At 53.7% G+C, this 21,367-nt stretch overlaps 6 protein-coding genes and 1 non-coding gene across 7 annotated transcripts; 5 read left to right on the top strand and 2 right to left on the bottom strand.

Annotated features, from left to right (window-relative positions):
- Positions 1-1,623: 1,623 nt before the first annotated feature.
- On the top strand, positions 1,624-2,924 carry J4E92_009637 (uncharacterized protein; the record flags this gene model as incomplete). Its single annotated transcript, XM_051500980.1, has 3 exons — positions 1,624-2,008; positions 2,059-2,615; positions 2,664-2,924. The coding sequence occupies 3 exons, from the start codon at positions 1,624-1,626 to the stop codon at positions 2,922-2,924; spliced, it is 1,203 nt and encodes a 400-aa protein (XP_051348711.1).
- A 1,239-nt stretch (positions 2,925-4,163) lies between these two features.
- On the bottom strand, positions 4,164-5,190 carry J4E92_009636 (uncharacterized protein; the record flags this gene model as incomplete). Its single annotated transcript, XM_051500979.1, has 4 exons — positions 4,164-4,303; positions 4,357-4,454; positions 4,683-4,801; positions 4,891-5,190. The coding sequence occupies 4 exons, from the start codon at positions 5,188-5,190 to the stop codon at positions 4,164-4,166; spliced, it is 657 nt and encodes a 218-aa protein (XP_051348710.1).
- Positions 5,191-6,954: 1,764 nt separating this feature from the next.
- On the top strand, positions 6,955-9,711 carry J4E92_009635 (uncharacterized protein; the record flags this gene model as incomplete). The annotated part of the gene is made up of 1 exon (XM_051500978.1): positions 6,955-9,711. One exon carries the CDS (start codon positions 6,955-6,957, stop codon positions 9,709-9,711), a length of 2,757 nt encoding a protein of 918 aa, XP_051348709.1.
- A 3,784-nt stretch (positions 9,712-13,495) lies between these two features.
- Positions 13,496-13,581, top strand: J4E92_009634. Its single transcript has one exon. It is a non-coding gene; the product is annotated as a tRNA-Tyr (tRNA).
- Positions 13,582-13,764: 183 nt separating this feature from the next.
- Positions 13,765-14,727, top strand: J4E92_009633 (uncharacterized protein; the record flags this gene model as incomplete). The annotated part of the gene is made up of 1 exon (XM_051500977.1): positions 13,765-14,727. The coding sequence occupies one exon, from the start codon at positions 13,765-13,767 to the stop codon at positions 14,725-14,727; it is 963 nt and encodes a 320-aa protein (XP_051348708.1).
- Positions 14,728-16,285: 1,558 nt separating this feature from the next.
- J4E92_009632 (uncharacterized protein) lies at positions 16,286-18,737 on the bottom strand (the record flags this gene model as incomplete). The annotated part of the gene is made up of 2 exons (XM_051500976.1): positions 16,286-17,963; positions 18,013-18,737. 2 exons carry the CDS (start codon positions 18,735-18,737, stop codon positions 16,286-16,288), a joined length of 2,403 nt encoding a protein of 800 aa, XP_051348707.1.
- Positions 18,738-18,986: 249 nt separating this feature from the next.
- On the top strand, positions 18,987-21,070 carry J4E92_009631 (uncharacterized protein; the record flags this gene model as incomplete). The annotated part of the gene is made up of 2 exons (XM_051500975.1): positions 18,987-19,690; positions 19,738-21,070. The coding sequence occupies 2 exons, from the start codon at positions 18,987-18,989 to the stop codon at positions 21,068-21,070; spliced, it is 2,037 nt and encodes a 678-aa protein (XP_051348706.1).
- Positions 21,071-21,367: the final 297 nt, after the last annotated feature.

Below are 21,367 nucleotides of genomic sequence, written 5' to 3'. Positions count from 1 at the left end.
GTCGGCGGATAGGCGGGCGCGAGAGATGACGAGGTGTGGTGCGGCGGAGACCAAGCAGCGGCAGGCCTATCCACTTCCGTATGCACTCAGTCGTTCGAGTGGTGGCTTGGAGCGATCCCTGCTGCAACACGACAGGCCGTCTGGGGGTTTCCGGTGATGATCGATGATCGATGATCGCGCTCTACGCAAGACGTGTCAGGCGCCGGATGTCAATACACGTGAGGACCGAAAGACTGAATGCCGCTCGCTGCTACACCGACTCGATGAAAAGAAAAGTCGGTCCTGATGCTCTCCGCATCGCGCGTCGCCAACTCCACCTGGGCGGGCTGCAGAGCCATCAAGCCGCCAGAGACGGCGGCTTACCAGGGCCCTAGTCCCATCCAACGTTCACGGCGATCTCCAGCGCCAATCAGCCTTCTAATCCACCAGCGCGTCCATCAATGCAGGTGCCGCAATATCCACTGGGCCACCACCATGCATCCAGCGTCCAACAGCCCGCCGTGCCCGTTCTTTGTCACCTAGTCAGGCCGGCCCTTTCGCTCGCGCTCTGATGATGTAGGCTGGGGCGCCCGAAACGCCCTTTGTATTTAGGCGAGACTACCGCCGCTCATACGGCTGCAGCTGCTTGTCTGACTGAGACGGCTGCATATCTGTCTTCACATGTCGAACCACGATTATAGTAACTCATCACTGATGCCATGTTTCATGTGCCAGGCGCATGTCGATCCGCATAGCGTACCAAGAAAGCGGCACCGGACGGAGCGGAAGCTGTGTATTCGACAGCACATGACCATGAGCAGGAACTCAATGTGCATGTATGTTGACCTCGAAAAAGGACCACTGGAGCCAAACCAAAAGGCAAGACAACGCGGTGAGTAATGGGTCATTTCCTCTTCTTCACACCAAAATAGGCCTATACAGTAAGGGAAGTAAGGGCCAGAGTGTTGGTGAAGTGAACATCACGAGCATAGTGTCGCCGCCAGAACCATGCCAGCATGCATGGTTCGGAGCATGTCCAGGCAGCGACGTAGTGAGCTGGCTTGATTCTGATATCCAAGTTTGCTTGTCGGGACTGTACGTGGAAGCACCGCATGCGCCCAGGCGACACGAAGCGGCGCTGTTCCAGGCGAGCATCAACGCCTTGCCGCAATGGCCAGACGTGCGCCTCATCGCCAAAGGCGTAGAGTAGATGCAGGTACTCAGGAAAGAGCGGTAGTTAGTATGAGATGTAGTTCGATGGGTCCCTGACTGTATACTGTGCGCCCAGCCATTGCTCATTGGCAAGTTTGCATGCGGATGCAATAGCGATGATGGCTGAGAGTAACAGACAGTAGAGTGCAGACCAGTGCGTGTAGTCGTGAATGCAAGGAGAAGGAAATGTGGTAGAAGTTGGTGTTTGCGTTGTAGAGAACTGGAGTTGCAGCCCGCAGAGATTTTATTCTATCGGAGGTGGCTTAGTCATGCCGCGCTCGGCCCTACCATTCGCAATGTGGCATCATTACGAATGTTCCACGGTGGTCAGACACTGAGCCTATATCCCTCCGGACGCCCTCCACACCAAAGGAATCCCGCACAGGCACCGCTGCACTCACCTCACCGAACGTCACGAGTCTCCCTTTCACCATGGAAGAGCAAGGTCCCCCACCGCAGCAGGGTCCTCCTCAAGGCGGGCCACCACCAGGCTCATTTTCTATTCCCATTCCCCTCGGACCCAATGGCGAAAAGCCTACGCCAGAGCAAATACAACAGATCAAAATGCAACTAGAGGCCGAGGCAGCGAAACACGGTATCACGGTCCAAGAATACGTCGGAAGATTGCGCCAGCAAGCAATGGCCCAGCAACAGGCGCAAATGCAGGCGCAACAGCGTGCTCAGCAGCAGCAGCAACAGCCCATCCAGCCCGGTCCTCCCAAGCCAGAAGCCATTGCTGTCGCCAACTGGCTGAAGTCGCAGGACTTGAAGCCTAGGACAGTCGTACATGACGAGAAGAGGAAAGACATGTTCAAAGGTAGGCATTGCATACACCCAAGTTATAGACGTCATACTCACACCCAACAGTCAAGCGAGCAATCCGTGCCCTCCAGTCCCCCGCATATCAAAAAGCCCGAGCAAAGAACCCTCTCCTCCCCGAAGTCATCGACCGTGCCTCCGCCGAGAACTGCTTCAAGCTGCTACCCCTCTCTCTCCTCGCCCTACGAGTCACAAAGGTCGACGACCATGCGCACGATGGCCACAACCACGCCAAGCCCAAGCGCGTCAAGGGTCTGTGGACAGTCAAGATCGAGCAGCACCAAGACGCGAACGACGATAACTACTACATCTGGCTGTACGAGGGATCGCAATGGAAGCAGAAGCTGTACGCTGTTGGCGCACTGCTTCTCGTCATTACGATAGTGCTCTTCCCTCTATGGCCGCTTTTCTTGCGACAGGGCGTGTGGTACTTGAGTATGGGCATGCTTGGTCTTATCGGACTGTTCTTTGCCATGGCGATTGTTCGGCTCATTATTTTCATCATCACCGTCTTCACGATACCACCTGGCTTCTGGCTCTACCCTAATCTGTTTGAGGATGTTGGTTTCTTCGACTCGTTCCGACCTGTTTACGCATGGCAAGAGGTATGTTTCCTTTGCTGAAGCTTGTAGACTCAATGCTAATGTTTCCAGACCCCCGAAGACATCAAGGCGAAGAAGGCTGCAAAGAAGGAGAAGAAGGCTGCCAAACTCGCCGCAAAGGCTGCCGGTGGAAAGCCCAAGAAAGGAGCCATCGACGCTGCCCCCGCCCAAGCTGCACCAGCATCTGCTGCGGCCCCCGCCTCTGAGCCTGTCAACTCCGCACCACAGCCTACCGGTTCAGAAGCCGCTCCAGAGGGTGCCGTCACACAACGGGCGCCGCGCGCAACGGTGGAGGAGGTAGAGGAGGAGTAGAAATCCTTCTTAGAAGAGGATTGCACGTACTCTGATGAAGAGGATCACGCGTACTCTGAAGAAGAGGTAGAGGACGCGTACTCTGAAGAAGAGGTAGAGGACGCGTACTCATCGGACTGACAGCGGTTTGACACTTTGCATGGGTTAGCTGGAAGGAGTAATCGGCGTTTACGAGAACGGTTCACATCCATCCACATCTATGCACGCAGCAGAGATTTTGGCGACGGATTATAGGGCATGGGGTGTCTGGAGGATACCAGGGTGTTTGTTCCTGTACATGTTTAGTGTAGCGATTCTTTTCTTGCTACATACTCCAATTCGATCACTCGACATATCTTCAACTTGTATACTTGATACCCACGGGACGTATACCGGGTAACACCATGCCAGATACCTACTACGCCACCTTTTCAGCTTACACTTTATTGCCCCAACAACTTTCTGACAACTATCCACCAACTAAACAGAAAACTCTGCTTGAGCACTGTCCCATCACCACCAAGCAAGACTCTACCCAAACACCGTCTCCCAACCACCAACAAAGCCACGTACACAACGCGGGGTACTTGTCCAATCAATCTCGGAAGTGGGGTCCCTTGTCACATCCATCAAGTTTACTATTTTTTCCTCGCTATCGATAAATTATGCGCGGGCGTAAAGGTAAACGCTTAATGTACATCAAACAAGGTCGATTCATGTCCCGCGAAAAACGGAAAACTCTACACGTGGGTGATTACGGTATGTTCGCTTACGCCGAGGTGGGGAAGGGACGGGATGAACGGTTGTTGCATTCGGTTCGGGGGTTGGGTGCTGGGTTGACCTTGGTGCTGGGATGGGTGTGGTAAAGTTGGGTGGAGGGGGGTTCGTACGAGGGTTTGTTGGTGAGAATACTGGGATGGTATGGAAATGATCATGTTGGCATGGTGGGTTTCGTGCATTCAAATCGTGAGAGCAGATTGTGGGTGGTTCTGTAGACTAAGCTGGGGAGGAAGTGGAGAATTGCGGTTTCATGCGTGCAAATGAAGAAACGAGTCGGGATAATAGAAATTGAACCTCGATTCTGACTACATCCTGCGAATGTGCTGGAGGAAAACTCGCCCTTCTCGTACCGGAGAATTATCCTAAACGCCATTCAACCATGCAGCATAATCATTTTTTCCTGCGCCAGCACGCTTCGTCAATGTCGTATGATGAGGCGCCCGAACCAAACGCCCTTGAAACACAGTCTAGCGAGAATTCCTACTCCGCCGATGCAGGTGGCTGACCGCCCTCGATACCTTGGTCTGTGTTTTCATGAGTCGAGGCAGGAGCGAGGCCGGAGTGGACGGTGGGAGAGTGGGTGACTTGGCTTGTAGGGTTTTGGTCTGCTAGTTGGCGCTCTGGGATCGTCGTGTTAGCACCGTGCTTCAATGTAGTGTCAGAGATGGCATACCAAGTTCTCTTATCCTTAGCTTCAGCATCTGGTTTTCACGAGTGAGGTTCTGAGTTTCGGCCTGGTAGAAAGCACTCTCATCTCTTGAGGTTGCTGGACTGGGAAGCATGTCGTGGGGGTCATAGGGTCCTGCTTGGCCTGATACCGGGCGCAGGGCAGGAGATCCTGCATGGCTGCTGTGTCGTGAACGATCCGCAAAGGATGACTGGCGACTGATAGTACCGAAGCCGAACGGAGAGCGAGATCGAGGGTGGGTAGCGGATGGCAAGGGTGAGACGATAGGTGGTGAGATGTGTGTGGACTGCGTAAGTGAGGGAGGTATAGACATGGAACGCTCCGAGGTTGGGGTGCTGTCGTCGACGGCGGAAGCAGAGGGCTGCTGCTGGTTTGCTTGGAGGGTGTTGATCTGGGTTTGCTGGGAACGAATCATGTTGAGTAGTCGGTTCTATATATGTCAGTACAAGACGGTCCCGGGAAGACTGAGCAGTAAAGCGGTAGTTTGCTCTACACTCTGCCATGGTAATAGAAACTCACCACCTGTCCTTCCTGCTCATACTCCAGCTCTTGATGCAGCTCGCCCAAACTAGGCGCACGCTCATGGTGCGGGCTATGCGGCCATGGACCCCTGCTACGGGAGGATGGGCTCTGCTGCATTTCTCCAGGTGCCGGGATAGCTGGGTCGTTCAAGTTGAGGTTCATGCGAATGCTGGACCGGCGACGCGCACGCTCGACATCCCTGCGCATACTACCAGAAGAGGGCCGGCGCGTCTCTTCGTTGTGAATACCTGCATTCATCGCGGCAGTGGCAGCGAGTGAGTGCGGTGAAGTAGCCATGGTGCGTGAGTTTGTGGGTGACTGGTTGCGGGGTGAGGGAGATGCATGGGGAGAGGCGGGCAGGGTGTTCAGATCGGGCGCCATGGTACTTAGGACCTCTTAGGACCTTAGGTGGTGGTGTGATGTGCCGTCCTAAGAATGAGGCGCGGGCATAGGATGAAGTCACCAGCGACGCGTGACCTCGTGCTGAGCTCCCGTTCGATGAGGTTGGTGGGGTGAGCGGGGCTAAGCGTGACACCTGGGCGGCCCTGAGCACGGCCAGCGCTACTGCAAGGTACACCTGCGCCCACGCCGCATCCTCCCCAGGTCAGCCTCATTTCCTTTTGCTGTCTGTTTCCTCGCTCCAGCCCTGCGAAATCTCGCGCCGCAATAAGATTCGCACTATTCCCACTGTGCATGCCACCCTTGTGCAGCGGCGGGCATCGCAGCTCGATAATCGATACGTGCATGCACCTCGCCGTCTGCGTCACACCTGAGACGACCTCACCACTATGCAAAACGCCCCGAGTTGTGTCGCTCTACATAGAGCACTCCGCGGGTACTTCTGCCGCAGTGCCCGCGCTGCTTTTTCGCGCCCTCACCACTATGCAAAACGCCCCGAGTTGTGTCGCTCTACATAGAGCACTCCGCGGGTACTTCTGCCGCAGTGCCAGCGCTGCTTTTTCGCGCCCTCACCACATGTTCTCAGATGCGTGTTTGGCGGGAAGGGGCCATGGGTTCCGCAATAAGGAATATCGAGCTTGCGAACCCCATCCAATATCTCCGAGTATTGACTGTCGGCGATCATTCATGCCGACATGTCGTAGATCGTGCAGGCCTCGACTCCAGTCACGACGCCGTGCAATCAAATCTCCACGTTGGGCCAGCACGCCAGCAAGCTTCAGCGACGGCCTTGGGCACGGTGGCCCGAGGCTGCCGCTGAAACATCGTGGCTGCACGTCGACAATCTTCATCGTCGTCGGCGCCTGATGAGATCCCGCTGCGTCCGGGCAACACACCTTCGCCGTCTGGCGTCGAGTCTATTATGTAGCTTGCGAGCACTGTCAAAAGACGTTGTGCCGACACTTCACCGGCTAGCCAGGTCAAACACGCCAATTTTGGCCAGGCGAGCGCTAGCGTGCGGCGCCATCGCATCCCTCCCAACTTTCTTCTGAATATGACCGTAAAGGGGCCTTCGTGCAGCCCCTGCGTCCTCGCATCACACACGACGGAACCTGGGAACAGCTCCCCCTGTACGCTACCATGATTAGGGAGCATTCATCTGCGGCAACTAACGCTTGCCACATTTCCTCTCCACGACTCAACTCAACGTTGACAAGTCGTTTCAGTCCCGTCTGCTTTCCTCTGCTTCCGTCATATCTGCAGCTCGTTCTGCTTCTCTAGGGGCTCATGTCCTGTCCTCTCGTTTGACTCCTCCCTCTCCTAGTATTATACTCCTGCCACCTATACCACGCTCCTTCTACCCCCAACCTGGCAACCTTGGAATCTCCACACTCTCTACCGGCGCACTGATCTCGCCATACTGCAGCACTACACTATTACTCCCACGACAAACTACTTTCTACTGACTCCATACTTTGACTCGGTCCGACGGTTTGCTTACGCTGAATGCAAGCCTACCCTGTCAGGGTCTTGAGGAACGCTTGGATTGCCCGTGCAACCAATTTGCACGACCTGGATTGCCCGCCCACATCTACCGTTTGAGCCAACGTTGCTCTGGTATCGACCGTACTTCGCCGGCTTCATAAGCCAAGGTCGCCCACCATGTCCGCCCTGTCTGGCCAAATCTATGCTGCTTCGTCCAATCCTGTCGGCAACATGCGGAACAAGACTCACAACTCATCGATGTCGTCTCGATGGCGCTTCAATCGGTCCACCGCGACTCTGCAGGAACCGGAACGGTCACCATCCGTCGCATCACAAACACCGTCGATAGGGAAGAAACAGGCCCCGTTGCCAGCACCTCCTAAGAAAGTGGAACGCGTTGCCTCCAAGATGTCGTTGTTCAGCCTCTTCAGTAAACCCAAAGTAGAGAAAGCTCGCGGGCACACCGAGGTTGGCCTTGCCGTACCAATGCGACCGCAGACGCCACCTAAACCCAGCCCACCGATCTCCATACCCAAGTCTTCTCTCCGACAGAACCCTTCTCCGCCCGCCCAGCAGACGATTCGCGCACGCTCAAGCCAGATCTTCCGACCCGTTTCGATGCGACCAGCTGCATTACACCACGAGTTCGGAAACTGGGATCCACCTCCGCTGTTCCAGGCTTTCCCGCAGTCTTTGAAGCACGCTACCGTACAGGCATGTGTGTTCGCCCCGGAGATCCTGATGAGGACACAAAGTCAGAGACAACAGGCTGAATCGCTGCGCGAGAAGTTAGACATCCAGCGCGACTTGTCTACCATCGCAGAGAACGGCGCAGAGACTAAGAAACTAGAAAAGAACCACAAGCGCCTCATGTCCAACTCGGTGCTGAACCCACAACCTCCGGAGCTTGTCAACAAGATATACATTCTGGTCACGGCCGGCTTTGTGCTACAGTATGCCGGTGATGGCGCGTTCGATCGCTTGCCTGAAAAGGTGCTCAAACTCGGCAAGGAATCAGCGGCATTTGCGTGCGATCTCATACCTGGCAAGCACTGGGTGCTACAGATATCCAGCCACGCAAGCGACGACGGAACATTTGAATCAGGACCAAAGAACTCTCTTCTTGCTCGGTTGCGAACACAAAATGCCACCATGCGCAAGACAGCCACAAGCTTTCTCCTCGTTCTCGAGAGTGCGGAAGAGATGGACGAGTGGATGACCAGTGTGCGTAAGGAGATCGACAGCCTCGGCGGCATGAAGGCAAAGGATGACTACGCGCGAGCGTCCTCTTCTACAGATGACTCCACTGGCAAGAACTCCTCAGAAACAACTAGTCACCGGTACAGGGTTAACCGCGACCCAAATGCTGTCAGCAGGATCGTGTCCACGGAGCCGCAGCTTTCAACGTCGCCGAAAATCGTGGCCTCTGAATGGGACACCAGTGAAAAGGACCAGACCAAGATCAGCATCGACTCTTCTAGTGGACAGTCGGCTAGGTATAACAACAACAATAACAGCCGCATCTCGATCGAAATGTCATCTGTTGCTTCGACGCCTGTCTCTCAGCATCAAGTACAGCTTGACCAGCTTCGCGGACGGTCACGATACTCATTCATGTCGACAGCGACGTCAGCCTCAGGCGCAGGCACCCGCAACACATCGCGGGAGTCGTCTCCAGCACCACACTCCCCTCTCAAAGACGAGTTCACCACTGGAGAGAGTGAGCCCATGCGAAGTGCCATGTCGCTGCGGTCATTCCACATGAACCCCAGTAACTCCATGTCGTCTCGCCGCAGGTCAATGCAGCCCTTGCCAATCACTAATGAACACTTGATCCAGACCACGACTGTGCCCTCTACAATCAAGCGACACTCCTTGTACAGCCCGGTCTCTCCGACAGTGCCAGAACTAGGGAAGCCGTTCGTCGCGGGCCCGGTCGTACCAGTGAAGGAGGAGACAGCTCCAAGCACGGTCGACAATGCGCCAGCCCGCTCGTCTCCCTCTCAGCCAAAGATCGATACTTCCGTTCAGGCCGCTAGCGATGACGTTGTACCCACTCGTGAGGATAGCCCAGTACGGTTCAACGCGCACATCTACAGCGCTACACCTCGACGGGATACCATTTCACCTCCTCCCAAAGACCCTGCTCCTGTACCCCCGCCACCCGCCCAGCGTCAGTCAATGATGGGCCCAGCACCCATGTATGCTTCTACTGCCAGTGCTGGTGATGGCAAAACTCGTCGCCGGATCTCGCCAAAGCCCTTTTTACGCCCATTTCCAGTTCGTCCTCAAGCACAGCATGGCGACTCGTCCACGATCCTGCCAAGGCGGCAGTCTTCTCTCACGCCTTCGCCAACACCTTCGCCACTGCCATCTGGTATGGTCATGAACCGATCGGTCACTGCCCCCGTAAGGCCGCCGTCGGCAGCTTCGAACATGACGCCCACAACCAACCCACACAGTCTGCATTCCGCGCAAGCATCGCAACAACTGCGCCGTCCTGCTTCGGTACAAGTACGCTCAGCCGACCACGCGCCTTTCCTGTCAAACCGCCCAATCCGCGCCATCGCATCCACGCCGTCCTTTGTTCCCGGCCGAAGAATGTCCAACGCACTTGCTCCATCATCAGACACCAGATCTCACAAGCCAACACCTAGTGTCGAAGCACTCCGACAGCAAGCTTTCGCGCAGCAAAAGACCATTACACCCCGACGAAGCCTTGCATCCATGGGCCTACCACCACCCGCCCCACCGCCAACCATGCCACTACCGACACTACCGACCCCACCGCGCAACCTAACTTCACCCACACCACCACCCAACATGCCGCTCCCTCCACCACCACCATCGAGCATGGGTCTCCCCGCTCCACCACCCACCATGCCACTGCCTCCCACACCACCCGAGGCCGCGCTACGTGCTTCGGCAGTCTAAAACAAATCTGTTACAAACCCGATATTGATATTGTCTATACCCGCTGGCGTTTGGATCACAAGCGACCAGGATGCGGTCGTTACGTCGTCATGTCTTTTCTTACGTCCCTGTTATGCCGACCGATACAAAATCTTGTTTTTGCTTGTCGCGCGATACCAGTCTGCTATTTACCGTCGTCGTTGCTATCAACACTTTCCTTGTGCTGTCAATGTTCGCTTCGTTGTGCATCCTTCAAAATCTTACGCTTCATGTATTTTGCCGTTTACACCACTCCTTTCATCTTCTTCGATTCGTTTTCCTTCGGGAAGGGGGGGCTGTGCCCGTTTTTAGTGCTTTGGGCCGCTTTTTTCTTTTCGTGGTAATGAATTAGGGCTTGGGTGGCTGCTCTCTTTTTGGTTTTCTATACCATCTTTGGATTGGGAGGATGTGGGATATAAGGGACACGAACACAGACTGGAAGTTCGTTCATCGGCGCTTTTTTTGCTGGGATGGGGAAAAGCGTTGGTGTGGTTTTATAGTATGGATCAGACAGAATGATATATTCTACATACTACTATCTTGTCTTGTGAGTGTGTGGTGAATGCGTTGAGATTGCTTGAACTGAGCCTTGTCCGGAATGAATAACGTGCGTGTGATTGAGAGCACGCAAGCCCCTCTTGTGATGCATGTTGCGCCAGCGAAAAATCTACCTCCAGCTGGGCATGAAACGTGCCCATGTGTCTATGTATAGGTCCTCATTTTGCTTCCGGAAAGCCGCGAAGGCTACAGCGAGTAGGATGAGGCGCGCTGCAACATAAAGCAATCCCGAAAGACATGCGAGTATGATGGACATGCAGTCCAATGTTTTCGTCAAGTAGCACCACTGTATATAAAGTTTTTTTGTTGTTTTCTTGGAGTTGTTGACGGCATTGATCAGTCGCGGCACCATATCTTCCGTCAAATATGACCTCTCGATACTTTGTCCACCACTGGAAACCGGTTCAAATTTCGAGGCATCCTCCGGAGTATCGACGAGTTCGTATGCGACTTCTGTAGTAAATTTGCATATATCATGCCAGGACCGTAGATGTTTTTTGCACCAAATCCTGGGTGATTTGTCCATCTCCTCCCCGTTGCTTAACATGAGGAGAGCGTGGGCGACAGTGCGGAGGTCCAACTTTCTAGATATTTTCTGCAAAACGTCAGCCACTCTCCGCAATCCATAGTAGATCGAAGCTTGATAGATCATGCAGCAGATCACTTACCATGGACTCATTCTCATTCTGCACGCATAATATGTCATTTATCCACGAAAGAGTCACACGTTTCCTGATCGTGCTGTCATCAGATCCGCGAGTAGGCCCGCTAGAATCTTGTACAGGGGAGGTCAGGAACGATTTTATGGTGGTCATGATTTTGTGAGCTTTCTTCCCCAATATTAGATTGCAAGTAAACAAGGCAAGCAAGTTAGTCAGAGGTAGTGTAGATGATAATACACTTGCAACTTGCCAAAGTCTCCTTTCAACTTGACTTGGGAAGTAGCTTTGCCAGGCAGCGCAGTGAATGGCCCCAAAACACATTGTAGATACTGCCAGTGCATACGTCAATGTAAGATGTTGCGTTCCCTGCGCCTGGAGTCTCAGCGAGTCGTTTGGTATGCGAGTTTTCGAATGGATCGTGTCATGCTCTTTGGTCGGTCTGACGGTTCGTGCGAAGAAGGATTTCCCATCGCGATAAAAGTCATCCCCATGGTAGTTCTCGCTGATTATGGTGATGGGAACGTCGACATCTTTCGGTTTCGCCCAATTCGCTACGTAAGTAGCTACAGCTAGGGCAGCAAATGCTACAGTGCAGACTTCTAGGAGGCTGATCGGTAGGTTATATACCTTTCGCGTTATGACAGAGACGATCAACCACAAGATCTGGAGAGCTGCAACCGTCTTCAAAAGATTGTCTGCCTTTGACTTGTCCAGAATGTCTTCTTTAGTAAGCCTGAAATGATCCAAAAGGTCGTGTTTCTCCGGGACACAACACTTTGCTAAAGCATGTGCTGTGACTGTATCATGATAATTGTATGACTCTCGCTCATTTCGCATTTGAACGATGCCACCCATGTTGGCGAAATAAGAGTGTGTCAGAGTCCATTCTCTGGTCGGATTCCGCCCTTTGGCCCTCATAGCTGCGAAGTCGACTTTCTTGATTTCGGAAGCGGGAACGGCAGGTAATGGTAGCGACGAGGGAATGACGTGGGGCTGGAATAGCCAGTAGAGTAATCGGCAGACCCGGCCATATTCCACATCCCATCCGAAAGCCTCTTCCTGTTCTTTGAGATCATGCAGGTCTTCGACTGCCATTTGCAGCTCACAAACTGCTTTTGCGAATATGAACTCCGGAAAGATGACTGTAATTGCCATCCATTTGGTCTTCCGCAAGACCTTCTTCCATATACTATCCCTGCGGTCAGGGATATTGAGGTGGAGGATCGTCCAAGTACAGGCAAAAACGGTGGTTAGGCAACTCCAAAGAATCGTCATCGTACCGCGCTCGGCTGGGCCTTTCTGCCATCCTGTGTATTTTGGGGTCGTATCTGTGGCTGTGCTATTTGAGCTTTCGACTGTGTGGAAAAGAAGATAGAGTGCGCATAAGGTGCGCAAGCCCAAACCACTTGGGGCCCGCATTTCGAGGTGTCGTGAACAAGAACTTAGTTTAGGAAGGTTAGATACAAGATTTGGAAAATGGAAATGCAGTTGCTCAACGAGCGGAGAAAACTTAAAGCGACGAGAAACAAGTAAAGAACGCTGGCTGAATTAATATAGAACGCTCTGGCTGCTGAGCTGAACTGCAAGATGCAGCCACAGAGGCTCTAGTCAGTAGGCGGCTCAAAGCCACATCTGCATAGCCAGCCGCTAGAACGATGCTTGCGACTTGCGTGTGCATCGTTGTTTTGCGAGCGCACTTATAGCGTATCAAGCTACAATGGAAAGCTCTCCTTATCTGCCTGCTAACCTCCTTCCGGGGTTGTAGAGTTCAGCTGCTACAATACGAAAGTCGCATGCTCGGCGCAGGAAGTACGCCATTCTTGCCTAGCTGCATTGGGAATTGTGGCTTTCCTTAACGCGTACTCTAGTAAAATGCATCCAAGAAGACCTCTTGCGCATGTGGTGGCTGAGCGTGACTTGTAAGGAAGATGCCTGGTGTTGTGAGGAAGTTGTGTGAGTGGAAGGCGCCAACGACAGCGAAGCCCCTCGACTGCGCAAAGCCGAGGAAGCTGCGACCCCCATCTGGACACGCCATGACGAGTAAACAGTTGGTCGAATATTATTGAGAAGGTGAAAAGGTGTGCTTCTAGAAAGCAAGAAAGAATTGTCAAGCTACAGGCAGCATTCGCTTGTCACGATGCTGGGGTCGTCTGGCTGGACTGAAGGTTGCCTCGCCTGGATACACGGCTGTACCGACAGCATGCCGAACTGCAACAGTGTGCGAGAAAGGCATCTAATCGCAAATAAACACGGAACTAACCCTCTTTTGTACTTCGAGTTGTTCCAGCGAAGGTGATGTTCTGTATGTGAGATGTGTCCATGGATGACGGACGAAGTGGGGAAGGGAGGATACCTCAGAGCAGCTACCAGTACCCCGCATCGTTACTACGGGCTGACAGAGTCTGTGTTGCTTGCCGCCTTCAGGGATGCTTACTCTGGTAAGATACATGTACGAATTCACGTACGTCCTCGTCGAATTTCAAAGTATATATATGCTAAATTTTTCAGTTTCCGCATAACCAAGCACGACTTCGATCTGAAGTATTCTCCCCGTAGCTCAGTTGGTTTAGAGCGTCTGACTGTAATATCTGCTGTTATCAGAAGGTCCCTTGTTCGACTCATGGTGGGGAGATCAGACATCTTTTTTTTGCCCCTTTGTGGGCATCTTCGCGTTGCGAGTTCTGCCTCCTAGTGTCACGACGGCCGGCTTACGTCACTAGCTTGACTCGCAAACCTGGGCTTCAATACGGCACACCTCAGATTACCAGAACGTGAAGCATCATGTGGCCCAAACGCCCTGGGCCATGCATTCGAAATGGCTTCGAAAGCCCCACGCCGAACTACTGCTCGCGAACTTTTTTGTCCCTCCCTGCCAGCTGAGGTGTGGATCAACGTCTTTCGCTATCACACCGACCTCGCGCACCTCTGGAATGTCGTGCGACGCGTCTCTCCCACCCTCCGCGCATGCGTCGAGCATGCTTTCGGCGAGCACTTTCTCAAAGACATACACATAGACTTCCAGCTCGAGAAGTACAACCTGGGCGGGAAGAGCAAGAGGCCGGAGGTGTCCACGCGGCTCGCGCGACGCGGCAAGGGCAAAGATAAGCTCACAGCCTGGTTCAAAGACGAGCGACCAGATCCCGGCTCAGACAAAGCATCGGGGAAGAAGGAACGCGAGCATTACCACAAAGTAACGCGTCGCTGGGAAGAAAACGTCAACAACTGGAAAGCTGAGATGCCCAACTACACAATCAGCATCGGAGACCTAGTAAACGACACCGAACTACCCGACCTCACCATCGACGTCGCAGCGCGCGAAATAAGCTTCAACTGGAAGAACATGCTCCAACTCTTCTTCCGCGAACAGGAACGCCTCCGCATCCTCAAAGATGAATGGCACATCAAGACCGCCAAGAAGATCCAAGCCAACAACGCGCGCCTGAAAAAGGGCGAGAAGCTCATGCCCTCCGACTATCCGCCGCCGTGGTCGACCGCCGAAGCAGAGATAAGGAAAGACATCAGGCGAGCGAGGCTCAAGGAGCATTATCGCGACGACGAGCAGATGGTCTGGGCTATCGACTCGTTGAAGCATTTTGAACAATATGGCGCGGCGGCTGGGAATGCTAAGGCGCTTAAGCTTAACCCTGACTTGCCGGGCGCTGGGCTGGGTGAGAAGTGGTTCGGGAGTGTCAATCTGGTGCAGGAACTCTATCTTGATGAGTGGAGTTGCATGCATCGGATTGATACCAAGGTTGAACATATACGGAATGGGACATGAGGGACGGTGATACAGTCTCCTTGTGAGGAGCATCGGCATATCAGGTTGGAATGAGCAACAGCTCGAACACCGTCATCTGGGGCAGCCGAAACAGGCGTCACTGTTACGATACGATTGAGGCACTTGCGAGTCCGCAGGATGTCCTGGATGTTGTGACATGACTGACGCTATAGTTCTCAAAGAACTTGGTCAAATACACGATACTTTCATTGAGAACTATCGCGTCCGTCATGTCACAACACCCCGGACATCCTGAGGATATCTAGATCATTTGCTTTGAGGTTGAAAGAGGTTATAGGCTTAGTAACAATACTAAGCCTATAACCTCTTTCAAACCTCAAAGCAAATCATCTAAAGAAGGTTCTTTTGATAATCACACAAGCAATTTTTTGACAGGCAAGCGTATTCGTGGTCTACGATTACTGTGACATAAGTTTTCCATAACATATTGAATTCGACAAACGCCAGCCATGGCGCCTTGCCGTCCCTCAACTGCGCCCAGCATCACATAATCCCAAAAACACAAGACCGCCACGCACTTCAACATCCACAGCTCAGAGACACCGCCCTAGAAAGCCATCTCGATAGCAACCCCAGCAATCTACACGCCGTCGTCAGCAAACACCCGCACCGCATCCCAAGGCAAAGCACATACCAATCCGCCCATTCTACTTCGCCTCAGCATCCGCATGCGCATCCGCGCCAGCACTAGCAACAGAACCGATAGGAACAACAATAGCAGTAGCGCTAGCCTTGGCCAGCAACGACGCCCTGATACTCTCCATAGCCTGTGCGCGCTTACAAAAAGGAGCGCCACAGTTAGGGTCCGGCGCACCGCCTTCTCCGGCCACGGTGAGGGAGGCGAGGGCGCCTAGGGTGATGAGGAGGGGGGCGGTGATGTGCATCGTTTTGTGTGTGGGGGTGTGAGGCGTGGGCTGGTTTGGTTGTGAGGTTTGAGGTAGTGGGTATTGGGTAGCTGTCTTAGGTTTGTCAAATGGAGTTGGTTAAAGGGGGTTGAATATTTCAGGGTTGTTGTGCAGGTGTAGAGTGGAGGGAGAGAGAAGAGGTCAAGGAAGGTTTTGTACATATATATAACGAGTGCCTGACGATGGGAAAGCGGACGAAGCTGCGTCATTGAGTGAGTTGTAACCTGTGATGCGTACAGCACCCCATCTATTCGAAGTTGCAGGCAGTCACAGCTGCGGTGGAGGTTCGCTGCGTAGCAAATTGGAAGCGTTTGACCTATGAAGCCCTAAACGTGACGTGCCGTGACGCATAACTTGCTCAGGTCCTTTTTGACTGGGTCTCATAGTCCACTATAACTCGCTGGCATCACAGTGAAATGCAAAGAGGCGTATGACGTGCTTTCGTTCGAGTGGGTGAGAAGGCATGACGAGTATGGGGGTCGGGCGCTTCGACAGGCTGGTCGGGGCGAGCGTTTGCTGTGAGTACGTAGCCCATCACGTTGACAAACTCGACAGTGAGAGACCGAAAGCTCTGATGATTACTGATATGGCTATGGCTTACGCAGAATGCGATTAGAAGCGCATGTAATATACTACTCCTGAATAAAGCTCTCCCAATCCATCTCTTTCGGCTCGTCGTCTGAATCCGGCGCAGGAACTCGAGTGCTGTGAGGCTCAATGGACCGCACAGGCTGATCCATTTCTATGTCGGTGCTTACTTCGCTCGATCCTACGCTGGGAGTCGGTTTCTTGTTGTCTTCAATAGACTGCGTCGGCAGTTGCGACTCCGAATCACTGCTATCACTCGAATCATCGCTTGATTCTGAGGTGGGAACTTCCACCCTAGTATCGTCGATGGGGGGTCGAGGTAGACCATGGTCTTGTGCATTGTCATCACTCGTATCCTCGTCTTGGGAGCTAGATTCGCTTGGAGACCCAACAGGCTTTGAGCTTTGACCTTGAAGCGCAGCATAAGCGTGGGTACCGCGGGTCTGTAGCTCAACCGTTTGCTGAATGGACGGCTTGCTCTGATGCCTCGGCTTTTGCGTTGGTGCGTCGGTATCACCGTCGGAGCTAGACTCGGCAGTGTCTGAGCTGTGCCCTTGAAGGATGGGTGGCACATCAAGAGTCTTCTGGTTTGCAAGAAAGGCAGTTTCAGGTGGTGGAGTGTCGAACTCCTCCCATTCGGTACGCCAGGGTGTCCAGGAGCGCCAACCGTCGGGAAGTGTTGTAATCTTTTCGCTTTCTTCTGGATCATCCTCGTCGCTCTCTTCGCCGATATTGGCTTCTTCAAGTTTGACGGTTGGCTCAAGATCCAGCATATCCCAAAGGGCGTGCTCCTCCCTTCGACTGATCTCTCGATCGAACTCACCCAGGGTTAACTTGCGGGGTCCAGGCTTCTCAGGTACCATGTCAGCAGGTGGATTTGTGGGCTGATCCGCAATATCCCTCGACTGAGACGCACTTCGCGAAGGGGGTTCGCTTTCTCCTACAAGTGATTCTTCATCTGAATCTGACAGAGCGAGTTGACCAAAGGGAAGTGGCGTCCCGCTCCGCTTGGCTCTTGCACTGAAATCGGGAGTCTCGTTGCCAGATGTTTCTGCGTCTGTCGTTTGAGATTCTATCGATGACTCCGCTGGGGTCATAATTTGCTCGACCTCATCCCAGGGCACCTCTCGTTTGGTATTGTTGCGTCGGTAACGGGACCATTTGCCTTCGTATACTCTCAGCGCACATCGTCGGGCTACCCCCTTCCATCTCTCTTGACCGTTCTGCTGCATCCCCACGATATCGATGGCGGTCAGAACATCCCTTTTCTTTACTAGAGGAATACCGCCTTTCACACGGTGCCTTTGTGATCGAAGACGTGAAGTAGCCTGTATGAGAGCCGTCTGGACGAGTCGCTTGGTGACGGAGAGAACAAGTGTGTGGAAGTCGTTGAAGGCGGTCCGGTAGATGCTTGGTTCTCGAGCCAGCTCCGAGGTGTATTCGGACCAATGTGGCCAAGGGGATGGTATTGTAGGCGAGCGGTTCATGAAGACGGTCTTGGAGAGAATGAGCATGACCTGTGGGTGTAATAGAGTGGCTTCTGGAATATCTTCGAGGATGCCGTGCTTTCTCTTGGGCGCTTTCTTGTCAGACTGATCGCCTACCTCTGGTTTGAGAGATTGTTCGGGATATATGCATTCGCCCGTATTCCGCCGTACGCAGTTGGCGCATGGTGTTGCTCGATCGCACTTTTGCTTGAACTTTTTGCATGAGATACATGCTCTGTGACATGTCAGCATGCTGTTGCTTGGTGCTGGTAGGCCTTGCATACCCTACGACGACTCTTCCGCCTCTCCGTGACGGTTCAGGCTCGCTGGCAGGCGGTGATGTGGTGGCTCGGTCACGACCAGTGTCGTGCGCGCTCTCAATCTTGTCAGCTACAGCAGGCGTGATCAGCCAGTAGTCGCCGAATCTCTCTCGCTCCTGGCTAGCCTCAAAGACCTCCTGCATCCACGCCAGGGCTTCACCCGCAAGATCCAGCTGCTCGTTGCACTCGTCGCCCACGTCGATGGCAGCAGGGACGTCGCGGAGTGTCACCTTGGCATCGCCCTGCCTGGTAGCAGCATCTTGAAGCAACAATAGCAGCTCCTGCGTCTCTGGTATGCTCTTGGTGCCGATCGCTCTTGCTATGCCGGGGATGTCGTCCCTTCCCAATCGCTCAAGCGCCGCGAAGAAGACAGCCTGTTCCTGTGCTGACCAATATGAAGCGCCGATTTGTGTGTTGTAGTACTGGAAGCTTTCGGCATCCGTCTCAAAGCGCGCAGCAGCCCGAGTCACGTCCTCGTTGAAGAGCACGCGGTAGGCGTCGTTGTACTTTCCCTCAAGGTAGTATTTGCGCACGCGGGCAGGATCGATCGACTCTAGACGACGGCGCTTGCGTGGTGTGTGCGACGTAGACGACTGGCGGCGCGATGTTGGTCGTGTAGGCGGTCGCGAACTTTCATCGCTGGAATCTTCTGACGGTTCGGAATGCTTGTAGTCGGATGCGGAACTCATGGCGGATGCGAGAGGGCAGGCGCGACCTCAGTATCTCCGTGGAATATATGCTGAGTCGCGTCATGTGGTAGTGCGCGTATGGTGGCCATGGTGGGCGGTGATGGCAGCGTTGTCCCAAGGTTGGTGAAGAGCGCGGAAACATTTTGGTGGGGCCAGGCCTCGGCGTACCGCGTCTTGTGGCATGGACCTGCGTCATGCATCGTGACTTGGCGACATCTTCGCTCCCACTTTGTCCTGGCACGTGTCTTGATGTTCCGCTTCGCCCAGCATGCGTTGAGAAACTGCACGCGAATGGGCTGCCAGCCTGTTCGCGCAACCACGAGATATGCTTCAAGAAGGGCCAAGAGCCCCAAGGCCGTGGTCCCCAGTCCGCCCCCAGCTCCTCCGCCTCCACCGCCGCTGAAGATCCAGCTGCGCGAGTACCAGGAAGACTGCATACAAGCTGTGCTGTCCTACATCGGTGCTGGCCACAAACGCCTCGGCGTCTCTCTGGCGACGGGTTCCGGCAAGACCGTTATCTTCACCCACCTCATCGACCGCATAGCCGCCACTGGCGACGCTTCCCAGACGCTCATCCTCGCCCACCGCCGCGAACTCGTTGAACAAGCTGCACGCCACTGCAGCCTCGCATACCCCGATAAACATGTAGACATCGAGATGGGCAACAACCAGGCCTCTGGTGCTGCCGACATCACTGTCGCCTCTATACAGAGCATCACGTCGGGTGGACGATTGGAAAAGTTTGACCCTTCGCGGTATAAGCTCGTACTGGTGGACGAGGCACATCACATTGTCAGCCAGACATACCTGGACGTCTTGGAGCATTTCGGTCTGAGACATGCGACTGACTGGACCAAGTCAAACGCTCCTGCCCTCGTCGGCGTGTCGGCCACCTTTTCGCGCTTCGACGGAAGGAAGCTGGGAGCTGTCATTGACCACATCGTCTATCATCGGTATGACGCCAGCTTTCTCGAGCATAGACCCAAACTGACACGTCTAGTGACTATGTCGATATGATCGATGAGAACTGGCTTTCCGATGTCATCTTTACAACAGTCGAGATCAAGGCCGATTTGACCAAAGTGGGCACTGGCGCTGGTGGCGACTTCCAAACCGGCGCCCTCTCTACAGTCATCAACACTGCTGAGACGAACGAGCTCGTCGTCAAGACCTGGCTAGCAAAGGCAAGGGACCGACACTCCACCCTCATATTCTGCGTCGACCTCAGCCATGTTACCGACTTGACCGCTAGGTTCCGGACGTCCGGCATCGATGCCCAATATGTCACCGGTGACACGCCTCCCAAAATCCGCAGCGCGCGTATAGACGCTTTTAGGAATGGCGATTTTCCGGTGCTGCTGAACTGCGGTGTCTTCACTGAGGGGACGGATATTCCAAATATCGACTGCGTGCTGCTAGCTCGCCCCACCAAGTCTCGTAATCTCCTCGTTCAGATGATCGGACGTGGCATGCGGTTACATAAGGACAAGCAGAATTGTCACATCATCGACATGGTTTCGGCACTTAGCACCGGAGTAGTGTCAACGCCTACGTTGTTCGGCCTCGACCCGGGCGAGATCGTCGACCAAGCAGACACTAAAAGCTTGACGAAGCTTAAAGAAAAGAAGCTTTCCGACAAGCAACGCGAAGAGGAAGCTTCCGAGCTCAGGAAGAAAACTGTCGCTAAAAAGTTACCCGGAACCGTCTCCTTCACTGAATACGACTCTGTACATGATCTGATAGCCGATACTTCCGCCGATCAATACATACGCAATATTAGCCAGAACGTTTGGGTTGCCGTTGGCGACGGAAAATACGTTCTCAGTGGTAATACTGGCAACTACTTAGTCATTGAACCATCCGGAGATGTCGAAGGTCATTTTGTGGCCAAGTACCACTGGAAGTTGCCGGCTGATAAAATCGTCAACAGCCCCTGGGGTAGAGCGCGTGTCATCGCCGAAGGTGACTCATTCGACCATGTTGTTCACGCGGCAGACACATATGCGATGGATGCTTTCCAACACTTCTACATCTCAAAGCATCAAGCATGGCGTAAGGGTCGTGCGTCGCAAGCTCAGGTCGACTTTTTGAACAAATTCCGTCCCAAAGAAGATGCCTTAAAGCCGGAAGATGTGAGCAAGGGCAAGGCGGGTGACATGATCACCCGCCTCAAACATGGAATGAAAAGTCGATATGACAAAGCGGGTGTGAAAGAAAGGACTGAACAGCGCAAGAAAGCTCGCGCGGAGACCTTGGAGCAACGACTCCAAGGACAAGTACGAGTCGGGCCTTTGGAACAAGGCTCAACACTCAAAGAGAAGCTGCTTGAGTAAGGCATCGCGATCTTTGCATTTATCTCGCATGAGAATGTCTTCGCAGACACGATCTAGTGTCGCGGAAATAATGTTGGCTTGCAGCTCCTAGCGATAACCTCGCACTACGCTGAGTCGCTAGCCTCGGCAAGTGCGCAGCCGCGGAGAAATACAAGTTCGAGCACGAAGACCTACCAGACCATTCATGGTATCTCCGACACGTGGTTTCCTGCTCGTTTTACGACTTGGGGTCATGGTTGGAGTGTGCTGTCTGAGAAGAAGATTTAAAAACTAATAAATCTTCTTCTCAGACAGCAC

The sequence above is a fragment of the Alternaria infectoria genome, assembly GCF_024043175.1.
Source record: "Alternaria infectoria strain BMP 0036 chromosome Unknown scaffold_26, whole genome shotgun sequence".
Classification (NCBI taxonomy): domain Eukaryota; kingdom Fungi; phylum Ascomycota; class Dothideomycetes; order Pleosporales; family Pleosporaceae; genus Alternaria; species Alternaria infectoria.
Note: the sequence above shows the minus strand (reverse complement) of the source record. Positions and strands in the feature narration are given on the sequence as shown.